General features: G+C 43.3%; 1 protein-coding gene across 1 annotated transcript; it reads left to right on the forward strand.

Moving 5' to 3' along the window:
- The first annotated feature begins 420 nt into the window (after window positions 1-420).
- Window positions 421-5844, forward strand: LOC140397077 (scavenger receptor cysteine-rich type 1 protein M130-like). Its single transcript, XM_072486110.1, has 3 exons — window positions 421-781; window positions 4099-4422; window positions 5510-5844. Exons 1-3 carry the CDS (start codon window positions 421-423, stop codon window positions 5842-5844), a joined length of 1020 nt encoding a protein of 339 aa, XP_072342211.1.
- Window positions 5845-12354: the final 6510 nt, after the last annotated feature.

Below are 12354 nucleotides of genomic sequence, written 5' to 3' on the forward strand. Positions count from 1 at the left end.
TCCAAGAACGTCATAACCCCAAGAATTAAAACTATTCCAATAAACGGCCTCTTTCTGCATTTCCCGATCAGCGCCCTGTCTAAACATTGAAAGTCCTTCAACATTTTAAACATAATTCAGTCAACTCTGGACTGAGTCGATACGATACGTTTTTCAAACTGGCCTAATCATGCAAAGCTTAATTAAACATCTTATACTTAGTTGTAATCTATACAATGTCGCCTTTAAACCCACTATAATCGGCAATATTCCATCAGATTGATTTTCAGGATGAGCACTCACATTTGAGTCGTGGCAGCTTCTTAAAAGTGTCCAGCACCATTTTAACTCCTTTAAAATGAGTATTTGGTGAACATGAGCAGTGGGTATAGGTGCCTTGGTATAATTTACTTTCCTTACTTTTGACGTGTGACTATTCTAATGGATATCTACAAGTTACGTGGGTCCGTGTTTATATCCGAAACAGGACAACATGGTCCCCGATTGGTTGGTGGCCAGGACAGGTGCTCAGGACGGGTGGAGTTGTTACACGGAGACCGCTGGGGGACGCTGTGTGATGTTTACTTTGGTTTAGAAGCCGCCAGTGTGATCTGTCAGCATCTTCAGTGCGGGGCGGTAAAGAACATCATGAGAGGTGCTGCCTTTGGAAAGGGAACCGGCCCTGTGTGGAAGGAGAACTACAGGTGCGGCGGGAACGAGTCCAGGTTGTGGCAGTGTCCGCTTTCATCCGTGGACGATTTTAGCTGCTCCCATGGAAATGAAGCCAGTGTCATCTGCTCGGGTGAGTGCCCTCAATCCAGATAATCCGAGCAAAGTAAAATGTGGTACAGAAAGTGACCGTGCAAGCGTTTTGGAAATGTAACTCACCTCATCACAGCCCTGGAGTGCCCTCGCAGACTGTATTATTTCCCTTCCACATAATTGATCAATTCTCTTTTCAATGAAATGATTGATCTCCACCTCCATTATACCCACACTGTCCATTTCCGATCCAAACCACTCACTGCCGATGAAAGTACTCTGAGGTCACAATTGTTATTTTGTCAAGTATCTTAAATCTGAACCTCCTCCCATCCTCGCCCTATGCCGACGGGAACATTGCGTCCATACCTGTGTTACACAGAACTCAGGACTCTGAACACCCGGTCAAATCGGGAAGTTAAAAAATCCTCACACTGCATTGAGGGTAATTAGAGGAGAAGTCCCGCGTGTCCACGCCTGTATTTTCTTTCACTCAATATCACACAGGACAGATTAATGGCTACTCTCACATGGCTGTTTGCGGGACTTTGGTCTCCTCCTTAATGTCTCTATTTTTTTTTTCATTTTGCATATTCCTGCAGCTGTTTCAGACAATTCACCTTTGCAATGGCAGAATAATAGTTCTCGGTATTCGGCACTGCAGGCAAATTCTTTCCCACACTCTGAATTTACATCCCTAGACTGCAAGCATAATTTCAAAGGAGTTACATTCTCTTCTACTATAATCCCAGATAATGCCGCAATATTCCCTCCTCTCGTGCTAGCATTCTGTACCGATTCTCTGCACGTGATCGATTTCCCCTAATGTTACCTCATAGCTCCAAAATGTTTTCCAAATCTGTCCTGACCATACCGATGGAACTAGCCAATTGAACTGGAAGGATATGGGACGCGACTGCGTTCAGCTGCAACCTATCCCAACATTCCCTGATCACTCTTCCGCAGAACTGTTGCCCATATTGGAGGAAATTTATGTCCAAACCCCAGCATCTAATATCCAGCAAGGTGTACATGCGTTTCCTAATGTTACAAAAACAGAGCTGCATTTGCTCAGCATCCGCTCAGTCACATCCTTCACTCTTGCACCAGAGAAGCAGTCGGGGTGAAGATGATCTAAATCTGCGTTAATTTGTTTCACTGTTACCATTGTTCTCAACGTCTCACTTCACACAGATGAAAATTGGTCACTGAGATTAATGAATGGGGGTAGCAGGTGTGATGGCCGAGTGGAGATTTACTACAACCGCAGCTGGGGCAGAGTCCAGGACAGCCTCTGGGACCTGAATGACGCTCACGTGGTCTGCAGACAGCTGGGCTGCGGAGCCGCGATAGCCGCATATAACTCTTCACAATACGGAGAGGGTGAAGGGTCAGTGTGGTTGAATTATGTCCATTGTAAAGGAAACGAATCGCATGTCTGGAACTGCAGCTCATTCCCACCGATGTTGCCTCACACTGACAGCATCGACGTAGGGGTTCTGTGTTCAGGTGAATAAACACGTCATGTGACTGAAATGAATGGGAAATGTGTCATGGGCAATGGGAACATGTCATTTCTTCCTCAGGGGCCTGTGGAACAATTATTTAACACTGGAGCCAGGGTGAACATGGGCAGTAATAACACATATTTGGAACTATGTTGACAGATTGAACAACGCGATAAATCTCTAGGTCCCGCCCACAGTAAATACAGACAAAGCCAATAAGGACCAATGGCAACGATGACAAATGAATTGGTCAAAGGGGTAGATTTCATCAGCGCAACTGAAAGGGAGAGGAAAGGTTTATGTAAAGGAATTCTGATATTGTCTGTCAAAAGCCAATGTCGGGGCTGTTGATTTTTTTTTGTTCGTTCTTGTGATGTGGGCGTCGCTGTCTGGGCCAGCAATTGTTACCCAAATCTAATTGCCCTTGAACTGAGTGGAGTTCTAGACTATTTCAGACTGGGGGAAACTAAGACTTAACCGCATTGGTGTGTGGGGCTATAGTCACATGGAGGTCAGAGCGGGTTAGGACAACAGATTTCCTCACTGAGGTGCATTAGTGAATGAGATGGGATTTTACGACAATCGACAATGGTGACATGGTCATCAATAGACGTCCAATTACAGATTTTAGTTGAATTCAAATTCCACCATTTCGCAAGATGGGATTAGAAGCCGCGCCCCCAGAGATATCCCCAGGTCTCTGCATTCGTAGTCCAGTAACAATACCGCTACGAAGACGCCTCCTCATTAAGTATGGGGGATCGATTGATGTATTTGTGCATTTGAACATGACAATGATATTCTAAAGCTAAATTATATTATAGGATGAAAGTGCAGGATAGATCAAATAGGTGATTTTGGTAGGCGGGGGGGAGTGTGTGAGGCAATGTAATTGCGGTGGGCATTTCTGGTGAGATCAAATTTGCGCGGTTCACTTTGGAAAGTGTTGTTTGCAATAGCGTTTTTGAAGGGAGCAAGATTGGTTTCCCAGCTAGGCATTTGGGAAATCCTCCTGTCTTGAAAGAACATGGATCTTCTGAAACTTTCAGCCGGATGTGTGGTGAATTCGCGGGGAGGGTCAGTGCTTGAGCGGTTAAGCCGCTTATTCTCTCAATGATGCTACCAACCCATTGAACATTTTCTGATTTGTACCATTAAGAACATTATGGCGATATCTGATGAAATATGGGCAGCAAAACAGTATGCAGTGAAAAACATAACATAAAATGTTTGCTTAAAGGGATTGTGTTTAGACCAATTAATTAACATAATTAGACAATTGCGGGCGAAATATACTATCCAGCATAGAATGGGCCAATCCCGAAAACCACGGTGCAGATTTTATAACATAAATTGAGAGTACCCACTAATTTTTTCCAATTAACGGGCAATTTAGCGTGACCAAATCACCATACGCTATTCATGTTTGGGTTGTGAGTGTGAGAACAACGCAGACACGGGCAGAATGTGAATTCTCCACATTGCCAGTGACCCAGGGCCGGGATTAATCCTGGGACCGCTGCGCGGTGAGGCAGCGGTGCTAACCACTGCTCGCTTTATCAATCTCCAAATGATTTGTATCGGTTGATTCAGATTTTCGGAACAGGCATTTCCCTACGTCCCATTGAAGAGCAGTTCCACATTGCCTTCACGGTGTAATTTTCCAGTCACCATATTATACATTTAGGTAAGACTACAAAAGTGTTGGACAACAGGTATTCATTTACCTGTGAACAGCAGCTTGAAAGGGAGATTTTGATTCAGCCGGCTATGACACAATAGTTTGAATTAAACAGTGATATGAATTTGTGTTAGAAGGATAATATTCCACTGCATTATTTTCTATCAGGACACAAACAGTTAAGGCTGTCTGACGGGGCAAGCCGGTGTGCTGGCCGATTGGAGATTTATTACTCTGGGACCTGGGGCTCAGTTTGTGACGATTCCTGGGACCTGACAGACGCTGACGTTGTTTGCAAACAGCTGGGCTGTGGAAATGCATTGCAGCTTCCATTTCCTGCCCCGTCTGGACCAGGCACAGGCACCATTTGGCTTGAAGAGCTGGACTGCTCCGGGAACGAATCGTCTATCTGGCAATGCCCCCATGCATTGTGGGGAAACCACGACTGTAATCATAAAGAAGATGTGGAGATCATGTGCTCAGGTAAAGATCGTATTTCCTTCAGTTATAAGCGAAGTTTCATACTGAAGATATATCCCCGAATTTGGTCGGAACTGCACTGACGTAGGTTAGTTGGACTAACGCCGAGTGTGGCGTTTATTCTGCACACAAATAGCATTAAAACGTTGATTCAGCCTACCGGATCTATGTTCCCTTCCGATTCTTTCTCCTCTCACTTCCGTTTATACTCTCAGTGTAAAAGCATCGATGCTGTCCGCCTCAAGTATCTTATGTTTTCTGAGTTTCACTTTCCTCCAACCTTCTGGCAATCAGAAGAAAAACATGTTCTCCTGAACTCACTGTGAATGTTATTCGTACAAGAGATGGTCGTAACAGGGTCATACAAATCCACAGCACAGAAAAGAGCTCTCGGCCCATCGTGTCTGTTATATATTGTGCAGCCCTCTTCAGAAGTAACTGCTTGCCCCATTTTCTGCCTCCTATAAATTTGGAACTTTTACTTGTGAGGGCAAAGTACGACTGGTTGATGTATATCATCAGGAACAGTAAAACCAGCACCAATCCATGTGAACATCCCGTTCGTACTTCTGCTATTTAACTAACAGAATAATTTACAGCTAATTTTACAGCAACTTTCCTACTGACTCGCTGGTTTCTCATTTTCTGACATGAGTTAACAATGTGGGAACTTGTCAAAGCTCTGCTGACAATCCAGGCTGATTTAAAGGAACGCATTTATCATAGATTATCATAGAATTTTCAGTGAAGAAGGACGCCATTGGGCCCATCGAGTCTTCACCGGCTCTTGGAAAGAGCACCCTACCCAAGGTCAACACCTCCACACCCAATCCCCATAACCCAGTAACTCCACCCAACACTAAACTTTGCAAAGTTTCCTAGTCATTCAATGCGGTACATCATGTAAATATCTGGTTTGGAATTCACATTTACTTATTATGGACTGTATCGTTTGATTGCAGCTGCTCGTTTCTGTTAATTTTCTGAAATAATATCAATGAAAATGTTAACTCAACTGGCGCAACATATGTATTGCAGTGCACTGTGGATAAACAATTGGTCAATTGAACCAACAGGGTGTTTGTTATTTCATTGATAGAACACAAAGAGCTACGTCTGGTTAATGGAAAGCATCGCTGTGAGGGGAGAGTGGAAGTGTTCTACAATGGGACCTGGGGCACAGTGTGCTCTGACAAACTGGAGAACCGTGATGCAGATGTGATCTGTAAACAGTTAGAGTGCGGCACCGCCTATTTCATTGACTATGACGCTAAATCGTTTGGAATGGGTACCGGCCACATTTGGCTCGATGAGATCGAATGTCTGTCACATGAGACGACGCTTTGGCAATGTCAGGGAGACCCGTGGGGTCAACACAACTGTGAACATCGGGAAGATGCGGGTATTGTTTGTTCAGGTAACACAATGAACTAGTTTGTTTGCAGATGTAATTTCACATATTAATGTCATCTTCATTCAACATGTCTGTCTTATCAACAGGGGGAAACACAATAAAGGGACCACACTACAGTCTCAAGGACTGCGGTGGAGAATCAGGTTCTCCTTCATCTTTTCTAACAGCTGCCTGATTGTATTCTGCGCTTGTGTCACGTCAAGTGTAATAATTATTTTTTCTTTGACAAATTCAGGACAAATCTTGCGCTTGGCTGGAGGTGACACCAAATGCTCCGGGCGAGTGGCGATATTGTGTAACAACACTTGGGGCACGGTATGCGATGATTCCTGGGATATGAACGATGCCAGAGTTGTGTGCAGGCAGTTGGAGTGTGGTCCCCCTCTATTGGCCCCAGGAGGGGCCTCTTTTGGCCAGGGTAACGGTACTACCTGGCTGGATGAGGTGAAGTGCACTGGAAATGAATCCTTTCTCTCTGATTGTCCTTTATCATTGTGGCCTCAAGCTGACTGTGATCACAAGGAAGACGCCAGTGTGGTTTGTTCCGGTAAGCATCGCACAGAGTGGTGGGAGCTTGAGCTGGACAGGGGTGTTTGGTTCTTGGTTTCATAGATTATCATAGAATTTACAGTGCAGAAGGAGGCCATTCGGCCCATCGAGTCTGCACCGGCTCTTGGAAAGAGCACCCTACCCAAGGTCAACACCGCCACCCTATCCCCATAACCCAGTAACCCCACCCAACACTAAGGGCAATTTTGGACACTATAGATTAAATCTTCTGAATATGAAGCACGTATATAAATTAAGAATAACAGCTAAATTTCGAACATCAAACCCAAATAATTGTTTATTTTTTTCGACATGTTCCACAGATCCGCCTTTCTCTCCAACTTCTTCTCCATCCACGCCTGAAGGTACATCTCGTTGATAGAAATCATTCAATATTATTGTTATTTTTATATTCGGGGAATAATTGGACATTGGAATTGCCTAGTTGTGAGGATTTCTCAAAATGATAATCATGTAAACATTGAAAATTACACGGTGAAACCTTTATCTGTGAAAACGTTCCTGAATCTTTAATACAGCTCCTGGAGATGAAAACACTTCCATTCCTCTTGTTATCTGCATATCACTCGGAGTCCTATTGATCTGTGAGTTACTCGCCCTGGTGACAGTAATGCAGAGGAAGATGTCAATAAAAGGTGCGGCTCGAATCGGATTGTGAACCTCACACTGAATTTTGAATGTTGCTTTATCTTCTCTTCAATGTCTCTTTCCCCAAACTGTACCCAGTCGGTTGTAAGACAGAAAATAACATGCTATTGGTCAGTCATTTCGTTCAAGGTATTCGAGAAACAGTAACATCATAGAATCATAAAAACTGTACAGTACAGAGGGAGACCAGTCGCCCCATCGAATCGGCACCAACCCTCCTAAAGCGCACCCGACGTAGGCCTGATCCAACCCTCTATTCCCGTACCCGCACCTAACCATAGGCACTAAGGGGAAATTTAGAATGGTCAATCCGACTAACCTCCACATCTTTGAATAGATTCAAAACATTACACTTAAAATAGGGAATTTTCATCAGCCGTCCAGGAGACTCGAAATTAGTTTCATTTTTGTAACAATAGATCAACACATGGAATGAAAACACTTTAAACTCTGAGCTCAGTATTTTCTTTAGCTGCTTATATATATTATTCCATTCAGTATTCGTTGTAAGCCTGCACAGTCTGTGCCGATGTCCACTGTCAACTTCTCTGAATGGAATCAGCCGCCGTTTTCAGAAGTGATGGAACATTTTCTATCTTTTACATTCTGCATCCCAGCACAACAAACACTCTGGTATCAGTGGATCTCTGCTGGTGGTGCAGTGAGTACTGGGCCCACAGCCGAGTCAGAAGCTCCGCTTCAGGTCCAAAGACTTCATCTACCAAGGAATATCAAAACACCTTGAAAGTTCTTTCCATGGCCACAATGACACACAGGTAAAGTGGGGGAAAGTCCTGCTCCGTCAAGCTTGGTGTGGATTTGTGACCGTCTGGCGACAGGCTGGCGACATTTTCCCTACAGAATTTTGGCTATAGAATCTGATGAACCTTTGTCTTGTGAACCACTATGATTGGGGCTGAGAAACAAAACTGCTCCCCGTATCTTAACTCGCACCAAGTTATTTTGATTCATATCTGATGGACAGAACAATAGTGGCTCGGAAATCCCTCCGTTACTGATCCTTGAAATCGAGTAAGTGGAATTATTACTGGGCCAATCATCCAGAGACACAAAGTAATGCTCTGCGTTCCGTGGTACAAATACAGCCTCGGCAAAGAGGGAGATTTGAAATGAGTCAATCTGGAATTATATGTCTAACTATGATTGTAACAATATGCTAATCGTTCCGCTCTCCCGCCAACAGGTCCTCTCACTGGCGGCTGGGACTCACCATCTGGTTTCTACCAACCAATTTATGCAGAAATATATAATACTCCACCTGACAAGGTTTCCATCCAGACCCGTGATTCAGGTTTGCATTCTGTATTCACTTCAAAACCAAGTTACAAGGGCAAATACCGGTTCAGGTTTAACAAGTTTAATTTTCAGTGCACTGGCTGCACAACACCATTCTCGTGCAACAAGGAGATCTGTATTTCTTCATCTTCAGATGACGAATGATTTTGATTCGATTCCCACTCTCCCGAATTGTTCCAGAATGTTTTTGGCGGCCAGTGCATAACATATAGAGCACCGTAGGAGTTTCCCACAAGGCTGCATCGCGGCTCCATTTGCCCCCAGCAACGTTCAGCTTCAAATAAGTATCGGCAAAGCGGCTGCTGGAATATGTAAATGAACATTTCAAAGCTTGCAGATGATACCAAGTTGGGTGGGAGGGTGAACTGTGACGAGGATGCCGGAATCCAACAGCATGCTCTGGACAGGTACGGTGAGTGGGGAAATCAATGGCAGATGCAGTATAATTTGGATAAGTGTGAGATTAATCACTTTGGAAGCAAAAACAGGAAGGCAGATTACCACCTGAATTGTTGTAATTTGGGAGAGGGGAGTGTGCAGCGGGACCTGGGAGTCATTGCGCACCAGTCGCTGAAGGTAAGCATGCAGATGCACAGGCGGTAAAGGAGGTTAAGGGCTGGATGAGCTCAGTGGGCTCGACCGTTGGTTTCTAGTGCCGAACAAGGCTAGCAGCGTGGGTTCAATCCCCGTACCAGCTTACGCGAACAGGTGCCGTAATGTGGCAACGAGGGGCTTTTCGCAGTAACTTCATACTTGTGACAATAAAAGATTAGTATTATATTATGGTATTTTGGCCTTCATTGCAAGAAATATCGAGTACAGATGCCGGGATGTGTTGCTGCCATACCTCGAATATTGTGCACAGTTTTGGTCTCCCTTTCTGAGGAAGGATGTTCTTGCTCTCGAGGTAGTGCAACGAAGGTTTATCAGACTGATCCCAGGTATGGACTGATACCAAGAATGGTAGATCTGTCAAATACGGAGAGATTCAGTACGTTAGGATTGTCCTCTCTGAAGTTCAGGAAAATTATCTCATCGAGACTTACAAAATTCTAACAGGTCTAGACAGGGTAGATGTAGGGAAGATGTTACCAATGATGAGTGTGTCCACAACCAGGAGTCACAGTCTGAGGATTCAGGGTAAACTATTTCGGACAGAGATGAGGACACGTTTCTTCACCCAATGTGTGGTGAGCCTGTGGAATCCATTCCCACAGAATGTATTCACGAGGCGGCAAGATATAGCACTTGGGGAGAGTGGGACATAAATGGAAAAGATAGCAGAGGCAGTACTGCAGTTATTTACTAATCATGACTAAAGGTGTAATGTCAGGCTCCTAGCGGAAAGCTAGGGATATTACGAATAAATAATATTACTAAAGAATATTACTAATAAAGGATGAGAAGAATGTCTCGGAAAATAAACATCAATCCGCTGAACATTATCGAGAGGAAAATTTCGACTAAATGAGGGAAGAAAATCAATACAAATAAAAGAATATTAGAACGGTCAGCGCATCTTTCAAATAGGACCTCTCATATAATCAACAACACCGAATTAATTTAAAGGCGCCGGAGCAGATATGGTTTACACTGTAAATCTTGATGTCTAATATTAGGCTAGAAGTTAGCACCTAATACACTAATGAATGAGACAAGAGCACAGCTGTCAGCTAGGTGATAAGTAGGTGCAATGTGTCCTCTGAGTCAGACGTTTTCAGGTTCAGGTTCCACCCCAGAACTTGGACAGATAAATGAAGTCTGGCACTGCGGTGCATTGCTGAGCGGGGAGCTGTGCATCTTCGGATGTCAGCTTTCATTGGAGCTAGTGAAGAGAGGAACATCATGTCCTCTATTCTGAGTATAAAGTATCAATTGACCACGCTGAAGAAGTCTTGAGGGTTTGCCGTTTTGTCCTGACCAATAATGACCCCTGTCGCAAATTCACACAATCAGGTGACATGTTCTTTTTGTTGAAATGCTGTGATGTCCGTGGTATATTGCAACTCACAAATTGACTGCTGTGTTCCCATATTGTAACAGCGACTAATTTTAATTGTACATCTTTAGCTGCAAAGAGTTTAAAACCTGCTGATCATGAAAAACACGAAAAACAAGAGGTTATTTCATGAGTATGAAGTCACGTGGCAAGCAGAAGAATTAGTCCCAGTTGGTAGTGATCGAAGGACTAAATTCTGGGAATAAATGCATCCATATAGACGGAAGGAGGTTAGGAATGTGCTCTGCATGAATAGGCGCTAAGATGAATGTTGTTTGTAATTTGTTGGATCAACTTTGAGTTTGGAGTCAAAACTACATTTTAACGATGGTCTCAAATTGTGGTAGGCGGAGATGTACTGACTTGATAGAATAGATATACGATTGGAAAATTAATTTTCACATAAGTAACTAACATAAATGAAAACTTTGTGAGAAAAGGCACCATGTCATGTATTAAATTAAGAATAATTTAAATGGCATACTTTCTAAAAGGGATTAAGAACACAAAGGTAGAAATCTGATGTAAAGTAAAAAGGTAAACTAAAACCAAATAAAACACAAATGTTCATTTCTAACACCGGGAAAACAGACATTTCCGGACAAAGTCAGCAGGTGTGGCAGGATTTTGGGAGAGACCAACAAATCCAACACGTTGAGACCATGTGACTCTTCCTGCCAGACCATCTGACTGTGACATAATTTGATTTTCAGCATCCGCAGTATGTTGCTTTTATAAAAGTTTATTTTTAACCAGGTATAACTGGAAGGTAGAAGAATGAAGATCAAAGCCAATCGAACTCTGGTTGGACGGAATTGGAGTAGATTGTATGGATCTGAAGAGGATATTACGAAAGTGCAAGGACAGTTAAGGGGAGGGCTGATCACAATGTACAAGAGCGTGAACAGTATTGAGGGGTGCTGTTTATCCAGAATGGATGAATAGAAAGGAAGCAAAATGATCCCATTTGGCGCACTCTGGCTCTACCCTGAACCATTGCCCGCGGGTTCCACGATCTAAATCCACTTCTGATGTATTTACCGTCAGTGAAATTGAAACAGAGGGAATTATTGTGGGAGGGGAAGCGGTTCTGTATCAAACACCCAACGGCTGATGCAGACCTCACGGATTATGGCTTATATTATTTAATCCACTGGGATATCTGACACATTAACTATCCGAACGGACGGAACTGTTAGATGACAGAAGTGACATTTATTGTCCACCTGATGGACATAAATAACAAACCAGTCATTTTCTGGAACACAGGGTTTACTGCAGAAACTCAGTATTGGTAAGGAAGTGGAGATAGGAAACTGATGACAGTGAAGGCCGATAAATATCAGGACTTGATAATATACATTCCAGGCTACTTACCAACGTGGCGCTAGATCTTGTTGATGCATTGTGCGTCATCTTTTATGATGATTTGCACTTTGTAATTAATTATTGGAGGATAGCTCATGTAATCCCATTATCCAGAAGGAGAGGGTGACTGAAAATGGGAAATGATAGATCAGTACACCTAACGTCAGTAGTGGGGACAATTCTAGAGTCATTATGAAAAACCAAATAGCAGGCCACTTATAAAACAGTGATAAAATCGTGCAGAGTCATCATGGATTTACGAAAAGGAAAACATGCTTATGAGTACGACTGGAATTATTTGAGCATATAATCAGTAGAATATATAAGGTGGGACAGTGGGCCTGGTTTACCTAGACTTTCAGAAGGCTTTCTACAATGACCCTCACCCGATTATTAGCAAGTGACATTGAAACGCAAACGATTAGGAGGAGGATATTAAGATGGATGGAATTTTGTTTGGCAGAAAAGAAGCAGAAGAGTAGGGATTTTAAAAAAAAATCAGAATGGCAGTCATTGAGGTATTGCATGTTTCAGTGCTGGGACCCAAGCTGTTCACAATATACATTAATGATTTAAAGAATGCAATATGCCCAACACTTCAGATGACACACGCTGGGTGAGAGGGTGA

Source organism: Scyliorhinus torazame, chromosome 20 (genome assembly GCF_047496885.1).
Source record: "Scyliorhinus torazame isolate Kashiwa2021f chromosome 20, sScyTor2.1, whole genome shotgun sequence".
In the NCBI taxonomy this organism is placed as follows: domain Eukaryota; kingdom Metazoa; phylum Chordata; class Chondrichthyes; order Carcharhiniformes; family Scyliorhinidae; genus Scyliorhinus; species Scyliorhinus torazame.

What these genes read in the sequence shown, in the direction of transcription:
- LOC140397077 (XM_072486110.1), top strand. Translation starts at nt 421, where the DNA reads ATGGATATCTACAAGTTACGTGGGTCCGTGTTTATATCCGAAACAGGA. An exon ending in AGCCAGTGTCATCTGCTCGG is followed by an intron (nt 782 to 4,098) that starts GTGAGTGCCCTC and finishes ATTTTCTATCAG; the next exon opens with GACACAAACAGTTAAGGCTG. An exon ending in CATGTGCTCAGGTAAAGATC is followed by an intron (nt 4,423 to 5,509) that starts GTATTTCCTTCA and finishes TTTCATTGATAG; the next exon opens with AACACAAAGAGCTACGTCTG.